The sequence below is a fragment of the Eumetopias jubatus genome, unplaced genomic scaffold (genome assembly GCF_037043125.1).
Source record: "Eumetopias jubatus isolate StellerSeaLion01/CBP00866 unplaced genomic scaffold, mEumJub1_p1.0 scaffold_15, whole genome shotgun sequence".
Taxonomy (NCBI): Eukaryota; Metazoa; Chordata; class Mammalia; order Carnivora; family Otariidae; genus Eumetopias; species Eumetopias jubatus.
Window position 1 is genome coordinate 60,572,071 of NW_028274821.1, and position 22,752 is coordinate 60,594,822.

Here is a 22,752-nt window from a genome sequence, read left to right on the forward strand (position 1 = left end):
TGAACAGAGACCTGAATGACATTTGAAGTCATGGGATGGGATGAGATCACTAGAGAGAAAGAGAGAGAAGTCTGATGACCAAGTCCTCGCCAGGCTAACATCTAAAGGGCATGAACTGGAAAAGGACTCTGCAAAGGAGAAATCGGGAGTGAATACCCTTAGAGAACTGTGCAGGACCCTGGTCAATGTGAGGGTGCTTCACTGGAAGTGAAGCTTTGCTTTTGTTTTGCTCTCTAGCAGACTCCCACTGCTTTTGAGAGAATGGGTCTGCTGGCCAGTTTGCTAAGCATCATGATGGGCAGGCAAGGTGGGGTCAGGACTAAAACCTCTAGTGACATCTATATAGTTCACTTAGGTTTGTGTGAGTGGATTTGCTGGGCGGATGGGAGGGACATGAGGGACTACCCATGTGAAAAGTGAGACAGAGAATGCAGATGTAGACTGACTAGATGATAGAGTGTCTGAACACCTACTATGAGGAAATTCACTGTGATGAATTATACACGTTCTCTGCCCTCAAGGAGCTTATCTTTTTATACATAATATGCTTTTCTTTATCCATTGTCTACCTCCCCTGAGCAAGTCTCATAAAGCAGAAACTTCCTATCATTGCTTTGTATTATGCCTAGAATTCTGCCTTGTCCATGGTAGATGCTCAATAAACATTTACCAAATGAATGAAAAATCACCACCATCATTATCTGGTATATTAGAATAGCTGAGACTATTTAAACCATTAGTCACTGAATTCCTACTGTGACACAGATCCCTGTGGAATAAAAAAAGAAGTAAATGAAACCTGAGTATGTAGTCCACACTTAACTACGTATAAGCCTGTGTGGTAAAGCACTGTGAGGGAATCAGGAATAAGATAAAGACCCTATCTTCAAGTCTGCTGGGAGACAAAGATATCTCTACCCTCCAAAACCCCCAAAACCACAAAACCAGTATAAGTGAAAAAGTGCTCTCAGTGCCTTAAGAGGGAAAGCTTTTGTTTAAAGAATATAAATGTGACCTCCGGGTAGGGAAATTAGCCCGTAATAACAAAAGGCAACAAGACCAGCACAGCTACCACTTACCCAGCAGGAATATTTGAAAGACACCGTATTGAGCACTTTTCATGCATTACTTCATTCTATTCTCTCAAAATCCCTCCAAAGCTTTGCAACTCAGAATGCTGTTCCTAGGACCTAGGAGCTGGTTAGAAACGCCAACTCTTGGGCACCACCCCATACCTACTAGATCAGAATTGGCATTTTAACAAGATCACCAGGGATCAGGGATCACTGATCTAAAGTATCACTGTCTTCATTTTACAAATGAAGAAACTAAGTCTGGAAGCAACTAATGTAACAAATGACTTCCCCCAAATCACTCTGCTAGAGAGCAGCAGAATCCCTCTGTGAACCAGGTCTGATCCCAAAGACTAAGTTTTTAACCATTAAGCTAAGCTTCATGGAAGAGCTGGCATCTGAGCCGCACTCTGAGATATGGGTAGGGCTGGGGCATCCAGAGAATCCAGAAAAGGGGACTGCAGGCAGAGAAAAGTGTGAGCAAAGCCGCAGGGTAAGAAACCTCTAGCCAGGCTGAGGACACAGTGAGAAACTCAGTCTGGCAGCAGCTCTAGGAATCTGAAAGGGTCAGGAAGAAAGGCCAGCTGAATCAGTTCACAGAGCTCTCGTTAATTTTGTGGGCAGTGAGGAACTGCCTCAAGTCCCAGCATAAAAGGCCCTACCCCGTAATGAGAGGACTCAGATAAAAGGGACTCAATAGGCTTTTAGTTTGGGTTCTGCCTCTCCCTCACTGGGTAATCTTGAGGGCAGGGGACTTCCCAACTCTGCTGTGTACATTGTACAATGAGCTCCCATGTTCTCCCATGTTTACTGAAGAAAATGCACGTACTTCCTACCTAGGGGAGGCCATATCAGTATCAAAGTGGTAGGAATTTTGTTTTTAATAAAAGAAAGGGGTGGGGGAGATTCTAGGACAGTTCAGAACTCTATCTAGAATCGATGAAGGGAAAAAACATATAACCCCCCATGTTATGAGGCATACTAAACACCAGTGTAAATAACTACAAACTGAATTAACGAAGCAACTGTAACAGGTTAATTTTAGATCTTTCTTTAAATCAAAGTAAATTTCTCTAGAGTTTTACGGATTTTAGTTTGAAAATACACAGAATAAAATACTGTAAACCAAGAAAGAGCCCTGTATACATACCTACACACAGACTATTGGAAATGAGACAAAATTTAAAACTGAAGATGACAAAAATCTCAGCTCGGCTTTTCACCATTTCCTCAAGCCTCAGCTCTCTTCAGCCTGAAAAATAACCAGCTGTTTCTTATTTTAGCTTTGAAATTTGATGGCATAGACCAGAAGGCTGTGTTCTGATGCACGTTTGGCGCTGAGTGCGGTCAGGAGCAATGAGGGCCCTCTCTCCCTTCTTCAATGCCGTGCCCATTCATGGCGGTCTACCTACAGAGTGCACTGGGTTGGGAATCCCAAAACCTGGGTTTTAGTCCTGATTCTAATCAACTGGGTGACCTTGAGGGGGCAAGGAACGGTGTGCTGAGGGCTTACTAAATGCCAAGTGACTTTTATATGTCATCTCAATGAGCAATTACAACAACTTGAGAGGCAGTGGTCTTATCCCCAATTCCAGGAATAGTTACTCTGCTTTTTATTTAGTTAGTAAGTGGGACAGCTGTGGTTCCTAACTTGGACTGAGTCCGGAGCCTCTGCTCTTTCCGCTGCAACAGCTTGCCTCCTAGTTCCCTTCCTGAGCTCCTAGGGTTCCTAAACTTGTGAAATGATGGAGGAGGACCTTCTAACCTCCCCATACAGACACGAAACTCACAGATCATGAAGTAAGGATGAATTTAATCCTGCAATTATTATGCATTAGAGCATGAGAGTACTGGGTCTCCTCCCAGGCATGGTCTATGGAGGGAACACCTGATCAGAGCCTTTCTCACTACCTCCTGCCTCCCACGCGACCCCACACGGTTCCCACATTTCTCCTTAATCGCTCTCAGCTTGAGGCAATTCCACACCAAGTGATTGTTACTTTACATCCAAAATTACATATTCAATGGAGTCAGACCATCCTGTGTCTCAGCTTATCTATAAAAGTGGGGATAATAACACCTTAGGGAGTTGTTGTGAGGCTGAAATGAGAGAATGGATAGAAATCACTTAACATCGTGCCTGACACATAGTAAACACATGATAAATGGTAATGAATTCCTTCTCCCCTAGGACCTTTTTCTGTCCCTAAATTCCTTTCTTTCATTGTAATGCATTTGAACCAACCCTCCAACATTTAAAAAAAAATAATTATAGGCAATAATTAAGGGTTTTCTGTTGTGAGGTAGGGAACAAAGAGAGCACAGAGCGAGTGGAGCTCACTGCCGAACCCAATGCCCTGCTCCCTGGCCAACAATGCAGACACGGACCCAGGGCCAAGCAGTGGGTGTATTCTTTACTGTCACCGAGCCAACAAGTTTTGTAACTGCTGACCATCCAGTGACAAGGACAGTGAGATTTCTTTTCAGAGCAGTCACTGGCAGTAACAGAAATTCAGCTGCTAGCCTGTGGGGGCTCATCACATGACTCAGCCATTCCTCATAGGTCGATTCCATTCTCCTTTCACCTGGAGTCCATACACACTTTTCTCTATCTCAGTGTTTGGCTTCCCCATAATACCAGCTAGCCAGGACCCTTCAAAGGCCTGACTCTACCTCATGGCTTCTCTCTACATGCCATTTTAGCTTCAATTTCTGTAGTTAAGGGATCTTCCATAATCCCCAGTTCAAATTTCTAAGAACACAAATCTTTTTTCCAGTAGGTCGTATCACAGGTCCTTGGTGAGTCTATGAATTGGCTGTTCTTGGGTCTGACATTCAGCTCTGGCCCAGGAAGTTCTGACTACGGAGTAGGAATAGAGCAAGTTTTTATGGTAGAGAACATGGTTCTGAACATGAATTCCTGACATGAACAGGAGTTGTGAATGTAGAAATTTCTCTTAGAAAGGGCCATGGGAATAGCAAGCACCACAGCTGACATGTTGAATACATCTCCACATACTAGAGAGCCCCATACTCGCTCTCCCTCATCTCTGCTGCTGTGGACCACCCACACCACCATTGGCATTGGTTGGTGGGTGAAGGAACCGTTTGACCAGATTCCTCCTTCCCTGTCAATGGGCTCATGAAGAGGTGATGTCTTCTCCCTTTTTCTTGTACAGATTAACTGAATTAATTCCAATCACACCCTCTCCTTTCTGTGTGTTACTCTTCCAAGTCACTACTCGGCACGGTGGACTGTGGTAGCTATAACTTTTGTCTGCCCAGCATACCTCCCCTCTTCTGGTTCCTCAGAGGAACGCTGCTCCCACTCCATTTAGTCCATTTAGAGGTGGGGCTGTCATTCATAGTGCCTCAACCCTCTACCTCATACTTGACCCAAAATAGAATCAGAAGATCCCATCACTCCTGCCAGCGAGGGGGACAACTTGGAAAAGTTCACTTGAGGAATGAAGCCGAATTAAGACACGCAAGGCTAAATGAGAGAGATGGAGAGGGAGATAGTCCTAAAAAGGGTTTTTGAACTCCTGGATCCAGCCATGCAGTAGTGAACAGATTTTCTTTTCAAAGTTCAGAGAGTTGCAACCAAAAGAGTCCTGACAAAATCATATCGTCTTCTCAAATTCTTTGCTCTCTCATCTTTTCCCTCCCTCATCACATTTGTTCTGTCTGTGGGTCCTTAAATGACTCTGATCAAAGCTGACACACTGTTACAACTAGTCTACCACGAAGAAGGATGGGATAAATAAGAGATCAAGTGGTCTAAGGTCCCTATACTGTCCAAAAGAAGAGTAGGGATATTTATCACCTCCCCAAATTTATCAACTTTGGTTAAATTAAAATTTCAAGGGTAACCATTAAAGAAGAGCAACTGCATAATGTCCAAACTAGAAGGAAAAAGAGCAAATGACTAAAAATATACCAAGAGGAGGGAAGAGCTAAAACAAAATGGAGTACTAGCAGCACAAATACATTAAATGCATAAAATATTAAGACAAACTTAACCCTCAGGACATCAGTGGTCATATTAAATATGGACTAAATTTTCAAATTAAGAAACAAAAACAGGTGATAAAAAAACAAAACCCACATGCTACTTATAAAAGACATATCTCAAACACACAGCACAGAAAGAATGAAACTAAAAGGATGGGAGAAGATATACCTTGCATAGATTAACCAAAAACATGGTGTAGCTACACTGGTATCAGATAAAATAGAGTTTAAGGTCTTCCCCCAACCCCCAAGTCAACCAAACAAACAAAAAAACCACCATTCTTTAACTAGAGATAAAAAGGGCAACCTTATAATGATAAAAGGTTAATTCACCAGGAAGATATAGTTTATATTTGTACACACTTGATAATACAGCTCAAAGATAGCAAAAACCTAAAAGGTGAAATAAGCAAATTCATAATCACATTGGATATTTTAACACATTTCTCTTTTTAATAGCTAGAATAGGCAAAAACAAACCAGAAGGGATAAAGATTTGAATAAAACTGACCTAATGAAATACACAACACTGAATCCAGTAACTGCAGAAGCCACATTACTTTCAAGCACACATGTAACATTTATAAAAACAGATCATAAACAGAACGCCAAAAAAAATTTCAACAAATTTCAAAGGAGTAAAATTATACAGAACAAGCTCATGGACCATAATCAATTAATAAAAGATAACCAGAAAATACTCATATGTTTGAAAATTAAGAAAAAAAAATTTTTTTTAAAGATTTTATTTATTTGACACAGAGAGATAGAGAGCACAAGTAGGGGGAGCGGCAGGCAGACAGAGGGAGAGGAAGAAGCAGGCTCTCTGCTGAGCAAGAAGCCTGATGCAGGGCTCGATCCCAGGACTCTGGGATCATGACCTGAGCCAAAGGCAGCCGCTTAACCGACTGAGCCACCCAGGAGCCCCAAGAAACACATTTCTAAGATATCTATGAGTCAAAGGGGAAATCACAATGGAAATTTAAAACTATTTATAAGTAAATGGCTAAAATACCACATATCAAAACTTCCAAGTATCTACTAAGCAATATTTAGAGGAAAATGTGTGGCCTTAAATGGAAAGAATCAAAAGGATACAAATGAAGGGCACCTGGGTGGTTCTGACTGTTAAGCGTCTGCCGTCAGCTCAGGTCATGATCCCATGGTCTTGGGATGGAGCCCCAAAATGGGCTCCCTGCTCAGTGGGGGGTGGGGTGGGCTGCTTCTCTGTCTGCCTCTGCCACTCCCCCGCTCATGCTTTCCCTCTCGCTCACCCTCTCTCAAGTAAATAAATTAAAATCTAAAAAAAAAAGGATACAAATGAATGAACTAAGCATCAGTCTCAAGAAGTTTGGGGAAAAAAAAACACCCCAAAATATTTCCAAGGAAAGTAGAATGAAAAAAATAAAAGAGCAGAACTTAATGAAACAGAAAACCAACTTACTAGGGTGAATATCAATGAAGACAAAAGTTGATTCTTTGAAAGGAAACTCTACTGAAACTAAGGAAGAGTAAAGGGGAGAAAACGTAAAAACGAAACCGGGACAAAAGGGGGCACATCTCTACGGATGTTGCAGACATTAAAATAACAAGGAAATATTATAAACAATTTTATATAAATAAATTTGAAACTTTTAAAGGGACCAATTCCTGGAAAAATATCACTTAATAAAACTAAGAAGAAAAATTTTAAATGTTAGATTAAAAACACCAAATCTGTGGTCAAAAATAACACAACAAAAGACAAACTTCCAGAACCAGATGGCTTCGTCACTGAATTCTCCAAGCATTCAAGGAACAAAGGAGAGGAAACTAGAATGGATGGTAGATGAGGAATGTAACGGGCATTACTTATATTTTTGCACTGACTGTGGAAGCAGGGATTGTAGTATGCTCCACTAATCTTCCTCTTGTAAATGTTCCCAGAAATTGTAACCAACCAGAATCCTAGAGCTGTATCTGGGTGAAGTGAACTTAACAAAAGAAAAGAAGGTATCTCGGGGCGCCTGGGTGGCTCAGTCATTAGACATCTGCCTTCAGCTCAGGTCATGATCCCAGGGTCCTGGGATCGAGCCCCGCATCGGGCTCCCTGCTCAGCGGGAAGCCTGCTTCTCCCTCTCCCACTCCCCCTGCTTGTGTTCCCTCTCTTGCTGTCTCTCTGTGTCAAATAAATAAATAAAATCTTAAAAAAAAAAAAAAAAGAATGTATCTCAATGGAGTGTAGAGAATACTATTAGTAAACTAACCAGGGTCTCTACTAGTCAGTACACCCATCCTCCTGATAGGAGTGTCAGCTAATAACAACGCACAAATGTCCCTTCTCTGGAAAACTGCCACCTCACCTGGTTATAGCAGTCTTCCCCTCCTCCCCCATCCTGCTTCCCTCATTCTCCTTTTCCTGAGCATGTTTCCCAATATACCACTTGAATAAGAATCCCCATTTCAGGCCCTGCCTCTACAGAATAGGATCTAAGATATCACTATTTAGGAGGGTGAAAAGAGAGTCACAGAGTAGGAGAAGATATTCTTAAAACATACAACCGACAAGGGACTAACCAAAATATATAAAGAACTCCAACAAATCAATAAGAAAAACTGAAAAACAGGCAAAAAACTTGAAGAGGCAATTCAGAAAGAGGCTATCCAATTAATTAATTAAAAAGTGCTCAACAATAGTAGTAACCAAGGAAAAGTAAAACCACAAAAGATATTATTATAGACCCATGAGAAGAGTCTAAAAATTTTAAATGGACAATACTATTTGCAAGGGTGTAAAGCAATTGAACTCTGACATACTGCTGGTAGGAAAGTAAATGGGTACAATCACTTAGAAAACTGGCATTATCAGGGCACCTGGGTGGCTCAGTCTGTTAAGTGGCTGCCTTCGGCTCAGGTCATGATCCTGGGGTCTTGGGATCGAGACCCACTTCCAGCTCCCTGCTCAGCGGAGAGCCTGCTTCTCCCTCTCCATCTGCCTGCCACTCTGCCTACTTGAGCTCTCTCTCTCTGTCAAATAAATAAATAAAATCTTTGGAAAAAAAACAAAACAAACAAAAAAAACCTGGCATTATCTGGCAAAGCAATTCCACTCTGACACATTACCTACAGAAGCTTCACAAACACAACAGAAAATGTCTAACGATGTTCTCCGCTGCACTGTTCTTGGTAGTCAGAAGCTATGAGCAACACAAGTACCTGTAAACTAGAGGACGAATAAATATATTGTGACATATATCATGAAACACTGTTAGCAATGAAAATAAGCATGGTAACCTCATGGACACAGCACACAAACAAAGCAAAAGAAGCCAAAACAGAATGCACACAGTATGATTCTATGTATGAAGTTAAAAAACTAGTAAAATTATACTACTTAGGGATGGAAATATAGATGATAAAACAAAGAGAAACAAATGATTATCACATAAGTCAAGGTAGTGGCTTCTGGGAAGGAGGTTATGATTTGGAAGGGGTGCTATTGAGTATTGGCAATGTTCCACTTCTTGACATGGGTGGTGGTTCCATAATTCCCTTAAAACTGTTAAACTATGCATACATTTGTGGGGTTTCCTTGCATGCATTTTTATATCTCATATTTTTAAAGTTTAAAATAAAGACAATGAGGGGCGCCTGGGTGGCTCAGTTGGTTTAGCGTCTGCCTTCAGCTCAGGTCATGATTCTGGGGTCCTAGGATCAGCCCTGTGTCAGGCTTCCCTGCTCAGGGGGGAGTATACTTCTCCCTTTGCCCCTCTCCCCACTTGTGAGGGGGCGCATGCTTGAGCTTTCGCGCTCTCTAATAAAGTCAAGTAAATAAATAAAGACAACAAAATAAACATACCGATTATTGTCTGATTCTTAGAAAAGTTGAGGGAACTGCATTTTTAAATTAAAACCTTGCCCCTAAATCCTTAACAGAGTACATGCCATTTAAATTTGCAACAATGCCTACTTTTCTTGGGATTACAGGTGGAGAAACGGTCTCCTGGGAACAGATATGTGCTTTGCCAAGAGTGACCAGAGGACCCCTTTTCTACATGAAAAGTTGAGTAGGCACCCAAAGTCGTAGGGTAGCTATATGCCATTTGAGAATTCTTGGTAGGCAGAATCCTGGAGAGGAAGTAGAACCAATTTGCCAAAATACCTTGGGATAAGCTTAGGAAGGCCCTGAGCCTCCAAACCCTGACAAAAGATTTGAAAATAGGGTAATCTCCTGAGTGGTCTGTGGTGACCCTGACCAAGGCTGCTAGCACAAAAGGGCCCCATATCCCCCCAAAGAGAACTCACTAGATGACTGGGGGAAACCAGCCTGATGACACGCTCAACACACTGCCCAGAGTGCAATGCTTTAGGGAAAAATGGCAAAGCATGTGAGCACAAACTAAAAAAGCTCTAACCTTGGAATCCAAGCATGGGATCAAGCCGGCAGGAACCTGGTCCAATAGGGGCGTTGAGCAGCAGTGACCACACATCCTTGGAGCATGCAGGACAGCTCTTCAATAGTGATATCATATAGCTGTGTCAGAAATAACAATGTGGGTGGACTGCTCAGACTCTGGAGTTCTCTCTCCTCTGGAGAGTGGAAATAAGACTGACTTCTTTGGATTGTTTAAGCCCCTAGGGAGCTTGGAAGTGGGAGACATCAGAATTCTCACCAATGAGGGCATTAAAGGACTTGGGAGATTACTTGGAAAAGTAAAGAAATTTTTGACTGCATTAGAACCCAACTGGTGAAATGAGACACACAGGTTAAATATCTGAAATAGACAAAATCTTAATCAAATGTCTCTATTAACTACCGTTATACACACAATACCATATGTATGAGTAGGAAGGTAATACATCACTAAACTAACAGAATGAGCGTAATGAGAGAAATTAGCAGGCATTTCAAACAAAGCCCATGATGGTAACTTAAGGTTCATTCATTAAGGCAAACTGAAGGAACAAGTTTCTTGTACCATCTATTACTATTATGTGACTGAGACATGTAAGAGGAACTTGTTTCTTTTACATCTTCCTTGAAGAGCATCTTAATATGTGATACCTTCTCTCTCTCTTTTTTAAAAGTATCCTCCATGCCCAGCATGGAGCCCAATGTGGGGTTTGAACTTATGATCCTGAGATCAAGACCTGAGGGGAAATCAAGAATCAGACATTAACTGACTGAGCCACCCAGGCACCCCTACTATTTGAGGTCTTCTTGGTTGCCCAGGACCCTCCCTCCCACCTCTGATAGCTCTCCCTGGCTCCTAATCTACACCCTTATTAGAGGCCCAGATCTGCCCTTGCATGTGGTCATACCCTCAGACTATCCCCCCCAAAGATTCCGAGTTCCCCAAACCAGGGTCTATCTTTATTTTTATCTCTGTTTTTACTTATTCCCACTCCTCTTGGCCCTGGCACCAATACATGTTTGTTAAAGGAAAGAATGAAGGAGGAAATAGGGAGGAAGGAATAGTATGAATGCACTGCACTGAAAAAAAAAAAAAACAACAACAAAAAAAACAAAACCAGAGTACCACCACCAGGAACCGAAACCCACAGTGAACTGGGGACTGCTTGACCATGTATTACTTAACAGCTACTCGTGCTATCATAAAAACAATTCATCTGATAACCATGGAAACCAAAATGAAGGCACTGTGGCGAGGGTGGCTCTTTTCAGAAATCTAAAAACAATAAGAGGCCTGAAACCAGAAAGACAAAGAACTCCAAGTGCTCCAGGCCAGAAGTAAATCCTTTCCTAAAAGCCCTGACAAAGCAGCATTTTCTTCAGTTTCTAGAGGCTTCAACGAGGGCTCAGGGACCGCCGTGACTTACCATGAAATAATTCAGACCTCTCTGTGTGCTGTCCCTTGGTGCCAGCTGCTAAGAGGAAAGCTCGCTGGGAGACAGAACTTATTGTTATTATAAAATGTACTGAGAACCAGCAGAGGGAGATAAATAGATTTCTCCTCTAGCTCCTAGTAGGTGTACAAGCACACAGTAGGTCTCCACAAATACTTGTTGAGTAAATGAATTGACTTAGAACTTGGGGAAAACACAGGGTCTGGTTAACAGTATGTGTTCTTTCTACCACCCAGTGCCAACATTCTGTCGGGTACTGAGAATGAAAGTCCTGTCCTCGTTCTGGGTCCAGTTTCTCCATGTACAAAAGGAGATAGCTGGATTAAGACAGTTTCCCAGGCATCTTCCTACTCTAACAGTCAATCACTGTACTGTGCTTTTTTTGGTGGCAGCACATGCCTGGCACTTTTTTTTCCCCTCAAAGGGAATGTGATACCCATCTGCTCCAGTACATGAATGTTCCCATCCTGCCTGACTCATTTGGTAGGAACAACAGGTTCACATGCCAGTTGTAAATGGGAAGGCAAAGGGGGCCCAGAAAGAGAAAAGGGGAAAGGATCCCACTTGGCCTCTTTCTTAGGGAACCAAAACAGTACTCTTTTAGGACTAAATATATACAAACTGAAGTGTGATTATTCTAAACACCCCTCATGTGAAGCACTCTCTAGTGTACTAAATTAATTGAACAGTATTTATATTAACGATTGAACACTTCGGTGCCAGAAACTGTGCTAAGCCCTTTGCACAGCTAAGCCCTCACAGCAACCTCATGAGCTAAGTACTATTATTATCTACTTTGAACTGCTGAGGGCTTTGTCTGGCTCAAGAGCACACAGCTGGTAAGTGGCAGAACTAGGACTTGAACTCAGGTCTGACTCCAGAGTTCCGGCTCTTCAAATGGCTTTCCCACCTGTTCTCCACGGTAGTCCTAAGAGGGAGGCAGGGCAGGTGTTACCACCTTTACTTTAAAGAGGGAGAAACAGACTCTGAGAGACTTGTGCTTTGCACAGAATACACAGGACACTTAATAGTAGGTGCCCAGCCCCTGACGCCCCTCGCTTCCCGGGTGAGGGCTCTTCCCACCCCAGGAATCTGCTTCTTCCTCTTCGACTTCAATTACACACTCGTAAAACCTCAAGGCTGAAGGCAACCGCTGAGATCCACTTTCCCCGCCGGGTCGCTTTACCGGCTGGGAAAACGAGGCACAGCTCTCCTCCCGCGCGGCAGAGCCTCCAGGTATCAGCAGAGCGCGGGAGCGCCGGGCCGCGGGCGGCCTGAGGGCACCCCCTCCCGGTCCCGCCAGGGCCAGGTGCTCAGCCTCCGCCAGGACCGAGAGGCGCCTCCTCGGCGGGTCACCTCGGGAAGCGCCCCAGGTCCCCGAGAGGCAGCCTCCAGGCGCCCGGGCCGCCCCCTGCTCGCGGCCCCGGGCATCCCGGGGCCGCGAGCGGAATAACTTCGCCCTCAGCCTCCGCTAGCCGGCCGCCTCTTACCTCTCCGGGGCCTTTCCGGGGCGCTCGCCCACAGCAGTCCGGGCCGCGGGAGCCTGAGCCGAGGCGCAGCCGAGCCGAGCCGAGGCGCGAGGACTGCAGCGCGGCCACCGGGCGGGCGGAGGCGCGGCGAGCCCCGCCCGGGGGCGGACAGCTGCGGGCTCTTGCGGGCGGGCGCCGTCACGTGACGCGCAAGGCGGGGGATGCCGGGAGCCGGGCCGGCGGCCGGGGTAACGCTCCCAGACCACCGCAGAGGAAAAGGAACCCGGAGTCTTTGCTGGGAGGGGTCGGGGAGGGGAGCGAGAGGGCGACGCCAGGGAGACGCTTCGGGTGCTGCCAAGTCGAGCCTGTGGAAGGACGATTCGGCTTCTAGTGCGTGGCCCCAGAAGGGCAGAAATAGAATCAGTGGGCGGAAATTGCAGGGAGGTATGCTGGGGTCAATACCAGGAAGATTCTTCCAATCACCGGAGTTATCTGTCAGGGTAATGGGATGCTCCAGGAGGTGGTGACCAACTTGCGGGTGTGCACGTGGGAACACACTCAACAAACTGACCACTGGCTATGGGCCAGGCAATATATTGGGAGTATATATTAAATTATTGTATGTATAGTGTTTAACACAATGCCTGGCACACAGTAAGTGTTGCAGAGGTGTTAGTTGTTGCTGCCGGTGTTATTATAGGCACAGGAATGAACAAAACTTCTATGGTTCCTGTCCTAAAGTTAATTCTTGAGTGGATAAGGTAGTCATTAATCACATATCATTTAAATAAATATGTATTTAAAATCATGGTAAGTTCACCGAAGGAACCCTGATTTTAAATTACGGGGCAAGGTGAGGGCGGTCAGGGAAGACTTCTCAGAGGAAGGTAAGGAGTGAGCCAGATAGAAGAGAGGCAGGGAAAGCCTGAGTCAGTGCTTTTGGGTGGGGTGGGTGAGGCAAGGCAGGGCAGAGGAGAGAAGATTGCTCTTTGGGTAAATTGAAGATGTCCAGTTTGTCTGAAGCTTACTGTTAAGAGAGAACAGTGTAAGTGAGGTTAGAGAGGTAGGTAGGTGCCAGATCATGCAGCACTTAGTAGGCAATGATAAGGATTTTAAAATTTTATGTAAAAGGAGGTCATTGAAGTGGTGGAGGGTGGTTTGATACCTTTTGTAAAAACTATGCCAGCTACTGTGTGGATAATAGACAAAAAAGTAAGTGGGGGCGCCTGGGTGGCTCAGTCGTTAAGCGTCTGCCTTCGGCTCAGGTCCTGGTCCCAGGGTCCTGGGATCGAGCCCCGTGTTGGGCTCCTTGCTCAGCGGGAAGCCTGCCTCTCCCTCTCCCACTCCCCCTGCTTGTGTTCCCCCTCTCGCTGTGTCTCTGTCAGATAAATAAAGTCTTTAAAAAAAAAAAAGTGGAAGCAGGGAGATTGGTTAAGACATGGACTGGGGTATTGGTAGTGAAGACAAAGAGAAATGATACTTTTTTTGAGGTAGAGGCAAACTGGTTTGATATGAGTCATCAGGGGGATTCCTAGATGGGGCCCATGGAGGTGCTATTTATTGAAATGGTTAACTATTGTAAAGGGAACATATTTGGAGGTGGGAGATCATCAATTTTGGACTTGTTAAATTTTAAGATACCTGGGTCACCCAAATGAAGTGATCAGAAAGGCAGTTGGATATAGACCCCTGGATTTTAACTGATTAATTTTTTAATGCAGGCCTTGAACTGATGACCCTGAGATCAAGACCTGAGCGGGTATTGAGTCAAACGCTTAACGGACTGAGCCACCCAGGCGCCTCATAGACTCCTGGATTTTAGAAGAGAAGATCAGCTACAGAACTCTAACTTGAGAATGCTGTGAAAACAAAATTTTTACACTGGATCGAGGTTTGTAATGGCTGACTCTTGTGGTTCCATTGACCTCTGTCTTGGTTCTATAGAACGTATTCTATAAAAATGTATTCCATCTGTTATTACATGATGAATTTGGTATTACAGATTCTGGATGAGGTCCAAGTTACCATGCAGCTGCTTTCCTTTATAAATTGAAACAAAACAAAAAACACCCTAAGCCTAACACCAACAATTTCTTTTAAGCAAAGGCACAAAGCTGTACACACAGTAGCCAGATATAGTAGAAAGACCACTCTGAGTTAGGTCAGATCAGAATAGGGGTGGTTCACACTACAATGAGCTGGATGATTGATCTTATTGATGACTGGCAAAGCTATGGCATGTTTAATCCGTTGAAAAGTGTCACATTGTATGAAACCAGCAGTCTAGTTATATGTCAGTAAGCAATCAAAAGCCTGACTTTCTGGATTTGTGCCAGCCAACATTGTTTTGGTGTTTCTATAGAACAGCTAAGTCCTTCAAAAGAGTGCAACAGCAGCTCTCTACAAGAGCATGCTGTCTTTCCCATTAATGGTGCAAGCCTCACTTGTACCATGAAAAATGTGATCTTAAATAAAAGACCATCATTTGTAAACTGCAGTTGGGCTCTCCCTTCTTTCTACCTGTACCTCTTTCATGTATGCCTCTTTCCTACCACTTGCTGGTCTACTGACTTCTCTCCTCCATTAGACTAGGAGGACTTGCTCACTTTTGCAGCCTGGTATAGTTGGTATTTATTGTAAAATGAATAAGTAAACACACCATCTCCTCAGCCATGTGAACTTTATTTACCTTACTTTATAGAGAAGTAAGGCTGTGATTTGTCCAGGGTTGACATAATACACATGCCCTTGTTTTTGGCCGTTATCTGAACTCCCTTCCTACATTTGGGAATTCCCCATCTTCGAGCTTGTTGGGTGGGAATCAGAGCATGCCCTTCACTATAAAAGCTGAGACCCAGATATTTTCTCTGCTTCTCCACATGACCCTGACACTACAAAATGAATATTCTCTGGACTATGAATTGGGAGCCAGAGACAGCAAAGCGGAGACCTGGCATAATTCTCTTTGGTGACCATGGCAAACACAGCAAGATGAAGTTCTTAGAGCAACACTGGCTGTCGTCAGAGTGCAGGGTTCTGGGCCTGTGGCTTTGGTTAAGTGGTGGCATCTAATCCTCAGCAGAGATGGTATCTTCACTGCACCAGGTTTTTTTTTTTTTTTTTTAAGATTTTATTTATTTATTTATTAGAGAGCGAGCAAGAGAGAAACAGCATTAGAGGGGAGAGGGTCAGAGGGAGAAGCAGGCTCCCCGCTGAGCCAGGAGCCCGATGTGGGGCTCAATCCCAGGACTCCGGGATCACGACCTGAGCCGAAGGCAGTCGCTTAACCAATTGAGCCACCCAGGCGCCCCTTCACTGCACCAGGTTGTATGGAGTGACCAAGTAACAAAGGGTGATGTTCCAGATGCATAGTCTCTGAGCCTGATTCTCCAGGCCTCCTGGGATACAAAATCATCTATAATCCTTTCAATGAGTTATTTTTCTCTGTAAATCTACCCAAACTGGATTTGGGTGTTTCAAGTAAAAAAAAAAAATGACTCATATAGTCACATAATTAAGAGAACTGAACCTCTAACCTAGGACTTTTAACTACTGATGCTACTGCTCCTTCCTAACACATAAATCTTTACCCTTCAACAACCCATTTTTTTTATGTTACATATTGATGGCTCTTTGTTCACCAAGTTCATCCTTCTAATGTCAGCTGATTAATGAATATTTCAAACGACTGCATGGCAAGGCAGCTGCCAGTGCAAGTTTGGTCTCATTGTCAGTACACCTGCTTATGTAATACTGTTTTTTTGCATTTTTGTTCTTTATAGACATCAGTGGAAAATGAAGATACTATTACTAATGTGGCTAAGAAAAAGATGAAAACTATCAGATGTGCTTAAAGCACATCTTCAGCCTTAGAATGCTTACTGTATTAAAGCCAGCTGTTTTGTGAAGTTTGAGAATGTTTCATAAAACATTTCATCATATTGTGTTTAAAAGACAAAGTGATTTTGTAATGTTTTTACATCTCAGTAACAAGTCTATTCAACTTTTATATACATGATTCCGATGTGTTTGTAAACTTGTACAGAAGTAGGCAAGTGGCACTACCTATGTGTATTGGTAATACTGAGTTTAAACAAGCAGCCTGTAAGTCACAACTGTTCTGTCTCCTATGTGATGTCCATAATGCAGGGCAGGGAAATGACCTGGTGCTTTAATTTCTTACTGTAGACTTCAAGAAAATAGGTTAATGATGGTTGTTCTTGTGTAATTTGCAACTGCAGAATATACATTAGCCAGCAAATGTCAGGATGTGATAGATCTTAAGACTGAAGTGTGAGAATAAAATAAACAGAGGAGTTTATGAAAAGGACTGAAGGTTCTCTTGCTCTTCTGTGCTCAACACACTTGGGTCACACTGGCCTTCTTTCTTCCTTAAACAGATATGCTTTAACACTTTTTTGAAGTCTCCCCATTCTTTTTACCTGGCCAATTGCTATTCCAATTTTATTTGATGTATCACTTCCTCAGGGAGCCCTCCCTGCTTCCTGACCAGCCCAACAGGTCAGGGCTCCCCTATTTCAAGTTCTCACAGCTTCCTGCACGTCACCCCACAGCAGTTTATATATGTAATTATTGATGAAATTAGGTAATGCCTCCCCTACTAGATTTTAAGCCTCTTAAGGATAGGTACCATGCCTGAATTCCCTTCTGTATCACTCAGCTACCAGTGCCTGCTCCTCTGTAGTCACTGAATATCTGTGACTGTGCACACCTCCACCACACAGAATGGGAATTATTTTTCTGAGGCCTATACAACAGGTATTGTCCAGAAAGTCAAGAATTTTTCCACCTCCAATTCAGCAGTCGTTTATTCAGCCCCTTCTTTAGTAAAGACTCTAGGTGGGACAGAAAAAAGTGTAAGATAGCACTTGTATTCAAGTAGTCTTTCAGGAAGAGAGAAAAAGACAATGACAAAAGATAGAAATCTTGTTTCCCCATAGTGGCGATTCCTGCTATAGAGTACCCATGTTCAGATTCTTACTCGTTTCCCATGAAGAGTCCAGTCTGTGACCCAGCCCACCTTGGTCACAGTAGCTGTGAGTTCAAGAAAGAATCTTTCTTAGCTTCCAAACCTTTATCCTAATTTGTCTGCCTGGAGAATTCTTTGACAATACACTTTCAGTTTTTAAGAACAGCACTCAGGACTCCCACTATTAGAGGTCTTCTCAAGGCTAAATACCTCTTAATTCTTTCAATCATTTCTCTCGTAGCAGGCTTTCCAGTCACTTCCAGTACTCTACCAACTCAACTCTGGCAAGTTGGCAACTTTTTTTTTTTTTAAGATTTTATTTGACAGAAAGAGACATAGCGAGAGAGGGAACACAAGCGGGGGGTGGGGGTGGGGGGGTGGGAGAGGGAGAAGGAGGCTTCCCGCGGAGCAGGGAGCCCGATGCAGGGCTCGTTCCCAGAACCCTGGGATCATGACCCAAGCCGAAGGCAGATGCTTAACGACTGAGCCACCGAGGTGCCCCAAGTTGGCAACTCTTGAAGTTTCTGTCAGATCTGGAGACCTTAAGTTGTCATTTTACAAATGCAACCTAAAATTGCTTTCGTTTTCAGTTTTGACTCTTATTCCTAAATCAGTCCAGAATTTCGGAACTGGAAGGGACCTTAAGGTAAACTCATTTACTGGTTACCCAAAGCAGATCCTGGACCAATGAAATCACCTGAATGCTTTTAAAAAATAAGATTCCTGGGCTCCATCCACAACAATTCTAATTCAGTAGATTTTTTCTTTAAAAACTTCCCATGTGATTTGGTATGGAGCTTGTTTGGAAAGCACCTCTGTACATGATGCCTGGCACTGCCTTATAGAACATACTCATTACCAGTGTTCTTTCCCCTGTTATACTTGAACCTCTCCTGTGGCAGGGAGCCCACCACCAAGAGTTACCTGTGTATGAAAATCCTTCCGAACGTTAATAGTATGCATTCTCTGATTCCTAGGTATCTGATATCCGGCACCCATTTCCTCTTAAAATTGTATGTGAACAGAACATTGGTTCCTCATAAACATGAAGACACATTTATCTTAGAGTCCCAACACACAAGTATTAAAAATATGCTACTTTACCATCTTTTTAGACATGAATCAGGAAGAAGGAAATAAATGATATTTTGATCTGTGTTATCTAGCACAAACTTTAGTAGAGTGCTTGCCAACATAAGTGAAGGTTAGCTTAAAGAGGAAAAATAAGATGTTAAACTCAATGCCTTTCCCCTCAACACTTTAATAGCAATCATTGTTTCATTAAGCTAGTGGCAATATTTTATTAATAATTTTTTTGGATTTTGTAGGCTTAAGATCTTATTTCTACTTTTACCTTCACATTCAGTAAAGATTCTTTGTCATTTGCTTGAGACCAATGAAAAACAATGGTTATTATGAAAAGAGTATAAAATTTTAGTTGATGTAAAGATGCAACTATAAGCCTATTAAATTTTACTCAGAAGTACACTGAAGTTATATTAAAGCTGAATTTTACTAATATTAAGATGAACAATTCATTTGATCATTTCCTACATTTCCTTGTTCTAATTCTTATCTACCACATTTCTTAAAACTGTTTTTTGCAACATTTTTATTATTTTAAATTATCTATGTATTGCTTCTCTCCCATCAGCTCAAATAATCAGAGGCAATGCAATTTGAATTTTGGGAAGAAAAGCATCTTATAAACTCCCATTGGTGTATCACATGCAGCAGTAGTCTCCATGATGTTTCCGCACTGTCCCATAAAAATTAGTCTTCAGTCTCCTGGTATCATGAACATATCTGCACTTAGCGATTTTCTTTCCTCCTAAATGAACATATAAATTGGAGGAGAGTAAGTTGTGGTAGTAGGTCAGATGTGGTCCTTGTCAGACCACGCTATATGTACTTAGCTGTGAAACCAACAAACTCTAATAGGACATCTCTTGTGCTAACAGCCCGAAAGGCCACACATTGGTGATAACTTCTGTCTTCAGAAAACAAACAAAATGAATGGATTCTATTTTGTAGAACAGGACCTTTTATCTACATGGAGAGTGGAGGCAAGATACTTGGGGCATACAGAGGTCTTCAGGGCTACCGCTCTGCTGCTCCCACTCTTGCAGATGACCTCAGCAGCACTGACCCCTCTATGTTCTTCTGTCCATCAGCTCCTTCCTGCTTTTTCCTCCTGATCCAACTTAGATGCCTCATGCATTATTTCAATCCCTCCCTGACCCTGTCATTTCACCTCAGCCATGTCGTAAGCCCCAGCCCTGGATGAACCCACCTCTCCACCTTCTCTGAGCTTGCCTGTGGACAGCAGAGCAATGCTAGACAAAAAGCCCACATCCAGGCACTGCAAATTCATAATCCCCTACCTTTTTTTTAAAGAATTTATTTATTTATTTGACAGAGAGAGAGCACAAGTAGGCAGAGGCAGGCAGAGGGAGAGGGAGAAGCAGGCAGCCCAACGTGGGGCTCGATCCCAGGACCCTGGGATCATGACCTGAGCCGAAGGCAGCCGCTTAACCTACTGAGCCACGCAGGCGCCCCAATGATCCCCTATCTTAATTGGGTACTAATCTCATCTGACAAGTTTAGCTTTTTCTCATTAGCTTGCTATTACACTTCCCATACTAGTTAAAAACTTCTCCACTCTGATTCTATTATTTAATGAACATAATGAACACTGAGTGCCTATGAGGTGCCAGGCAGTATTCTAGGTACTAAGATACTACAGTGAACATAATAGATGAAATCCCTATCCTCACCAAGCATATACTAAATGAAGGGAGACATAATTAACAAAAAAGGAAAAAATATATTAAGTGCCATTAAAAAAGGGGGGGGCTATGGAGTGCTGGAGAGGTTGTAATTTTAAAAAAGTTTTTTTGTTTTTTTTTTAAGATTTTATTTATTTATTTGACAGAGAAAGACACACAGAGAGAGGGAACACAAGCAGGGGGAGTGGGAGAGGGAGAAGCAGGCTTCCCGCTGAGCAGGGAGCCCGATGCGGGACTCGATCCCGGGACTCCAGGATCATGACCTGAGCCGAAGGCTGACGCTTAACGACTGAGCCACCCAGGCACCCCTAAAAAATGTTTTTGAAATATAATGTAACTGGGGCACCTGGATGGCTCAGTTGGTTAAGTGACTGCCTTTGGCTCAGGTCATGATCCTGGAGTCCCGGGATCGAGTCCCGCATCGGGCTCCCTGCTTGGCGGGGAGTCTGCTTCTCCCTCTGACCCTCTTCCCTCTCGTGCTCTCTATCTCTCATTCTCTCTCTCTCAAATAAATCAAATCTTTAAAAAAAAAAAGAAATATAATGTAACTATGGAAAAAATCACGTATCTTAAGTATACAACTTGCTGGCTTTTCACAAGTTGAACATCCTATAATTTATAAAGGAGCTGGGAAAGGTCTCACTAAAAAAACTGCCATTAAGCAGAGACCTGAAGGAGAGGGAGTGAGACACTTGAAAATCTAAGGGAAGAGCATTCCAGAGGAAACAGTGCAAAGGCCCTGAGGCAACATGTCTAGTTTGTTTGAGGAAGCAAGGAGGCCAGTGTAGCTGGAATGCAGTGAAGGAGGGAAGAGTCATAAAAGATGAGATCAGAGATGTAATGAGGACCAGACTGTATAGAACCTTGTGGGCAACCAGAAGGACTGTGGCTTTTACTCTGAGCGAGACAGGAAGCCATTGGAGAATTTTAAGCAGGAGATCCAGTAACTAAAAAAAAAAGAGGTCTGAGGACTGAAGCCTAGGGGACTGCAAGTAAACTTGGGCCTACAAAAGAATAAAGAGGACCTACAAAAGAATCTCAAGAAGAGAGGATAAGTGGAATAGAAAGGGTAGAGAGAAGGAAAATTAGGAAATTAGTGTTCTGGAAGGTCTGCAAGGTGGTTACAATAATGAAACTGTGTTGAGTGCTGCAGATGGGGTGGGACAGGTCAGTGTTAACCTTGACAAGAGCAGTTTCAGAGGATCACCGGGGATGTGAACCTAACTGGAGTGGGTTCAAGAGATCACCAGAGAAAGGAAATGAAAATAAACCATTTTATTGAGGCATTTAACTATGAAAGACGGCAGACAAATGCCTTGGTTAAGTGGGGAGGGGTGAGGATTCAAGAGGACTATGGTGGATGTTGTGGTGAACGACCCAGATCTCAACTTTAGGACCAAGGTCCTCATTCTCCCAGCAGCTAAGAGTTTTGGCTGCTAACAGTGCAAAGGTGCACTGGTTTACATACTGCCTGGGGCTGCCTTCACACTGCAAGAAGAGCTGACAGAACACAGAGCTCACAAAGTCTAAAATATTTACCCTTTGACCTTTAACAGAAGGTTAAAAGGTCTAGCTGATTTCCTTTCTGTCCTATCTCCAACACTCTCTGATGCCTGATCTTATAGGTAAAAGAGATATGCTTAGTTGATCAAGCAAAGTGGGGGGGGAGTTCACATTCCTTTTTTTTTTTTTTTTTAAGATTTCTTAAATTTATTTGTCAGGGAGAGAGAGCACAAGCAGAGGGAGCGGCAGGCAGAGCAGGAAGAGGGAGAAGCAGGCTCCCTGCCAACCAAGGAGCCTGATGCAGGGCTCGATCCCAGGACCCTGGGATCATGACCCAAGCTGAAGACAGACACCCAACCAACTGAGCCACCCAAGCGTCCCTAAAAGTTCACATTCCTACCCTCGTTCTTCCTTCCAAATCTAGCCCCAAGTTTACCCACCTGTAAACTACTGAACACACTGTAACTGAAATGCTAACTTACTCCTCAGAAGAACTTTAAAGAGCAATGATTAAGCAGTTTAAAAATGAAACTCAGTGGCAGCAGGAAGAACACTACTCTAATTGAGGAGCAAAATTCTAAGATCGTATCCCTCTACAAAACCTGTTTGTGGATTAACATTTTCTCAATTATCCATATTTCTTTCTATGCTCCATTTTAAGTTTTTTTTTTTTTTAAGATTTTATTTATTTATTTGACAGAGAGAGACACAGAAAGAGAGGGAACACAAGCAGGGGGAGTGGGAGAGGGAGAGGGAGAAGCAGGCTTCCTGCTGAGCAGGGAGCCCGATTGGGGCTCGATCCCAGGACCCTGGGATCATGACTTGAGCCGAAAGCAGATGCTTAACGACTGAGCCACCCAGGCGCCCCTCCACTTTAAGTTTATAAAACTCAAGTCTGCTATGGTTCTTTACTATTTCACATTACACATTGAAACCAAATATATACACATGGCCAAAGGTTTTCTGATGTACTGTGCCCAAACTGTTTATTACAAGTATTAGATGCCCCCCGCATTGGAGTTTATGGCCTGAAATTTAAGAAGTCAGCAATAAAAACTGCACCATCA

The 22,752-nt window shown here is 43.2% G+C and overlaps 1 protein-coding gene across 3 annotated transcripts in view; it reads right to left on the reverse strand.

The window, feature by feature from the left end:
• The window catches only part of FBXO10 (F-box protein 10), a 59,926-nt gene extending 47,424 nt beyond the window's left edge, over nucleotides 1–12,502 (reverse strand). For 2 of the 3 annotated variants that reach the window (XM_028108753.2, XM_028108754.2), the window contains exons 1-2: nucleotides 12,425–12,499; nucleotides 9,482–9,600 (exon numbers count right to left, since the gene is read on the reverse strand). In XM_028108753.2, the coding sequence (XP_027964554.1) occupies nucleotides 9,482–9,556 (75 nt within the window). In that variant the 5' untranslated portion in view covers nucleotides 9,557–9,600; nucleotides 12,425–12,499. Of the gene's footprint in view, nucleotides 1–9,481; nucleotides 9,601–12,424 lie in introns of all 3 variants that reach the window. The other variant, XM_028108755.2, reaches the window with a different exon arrangement.
• Nucleotides 12,503–22,752: the final 10,250 nt, after the last annotated feature.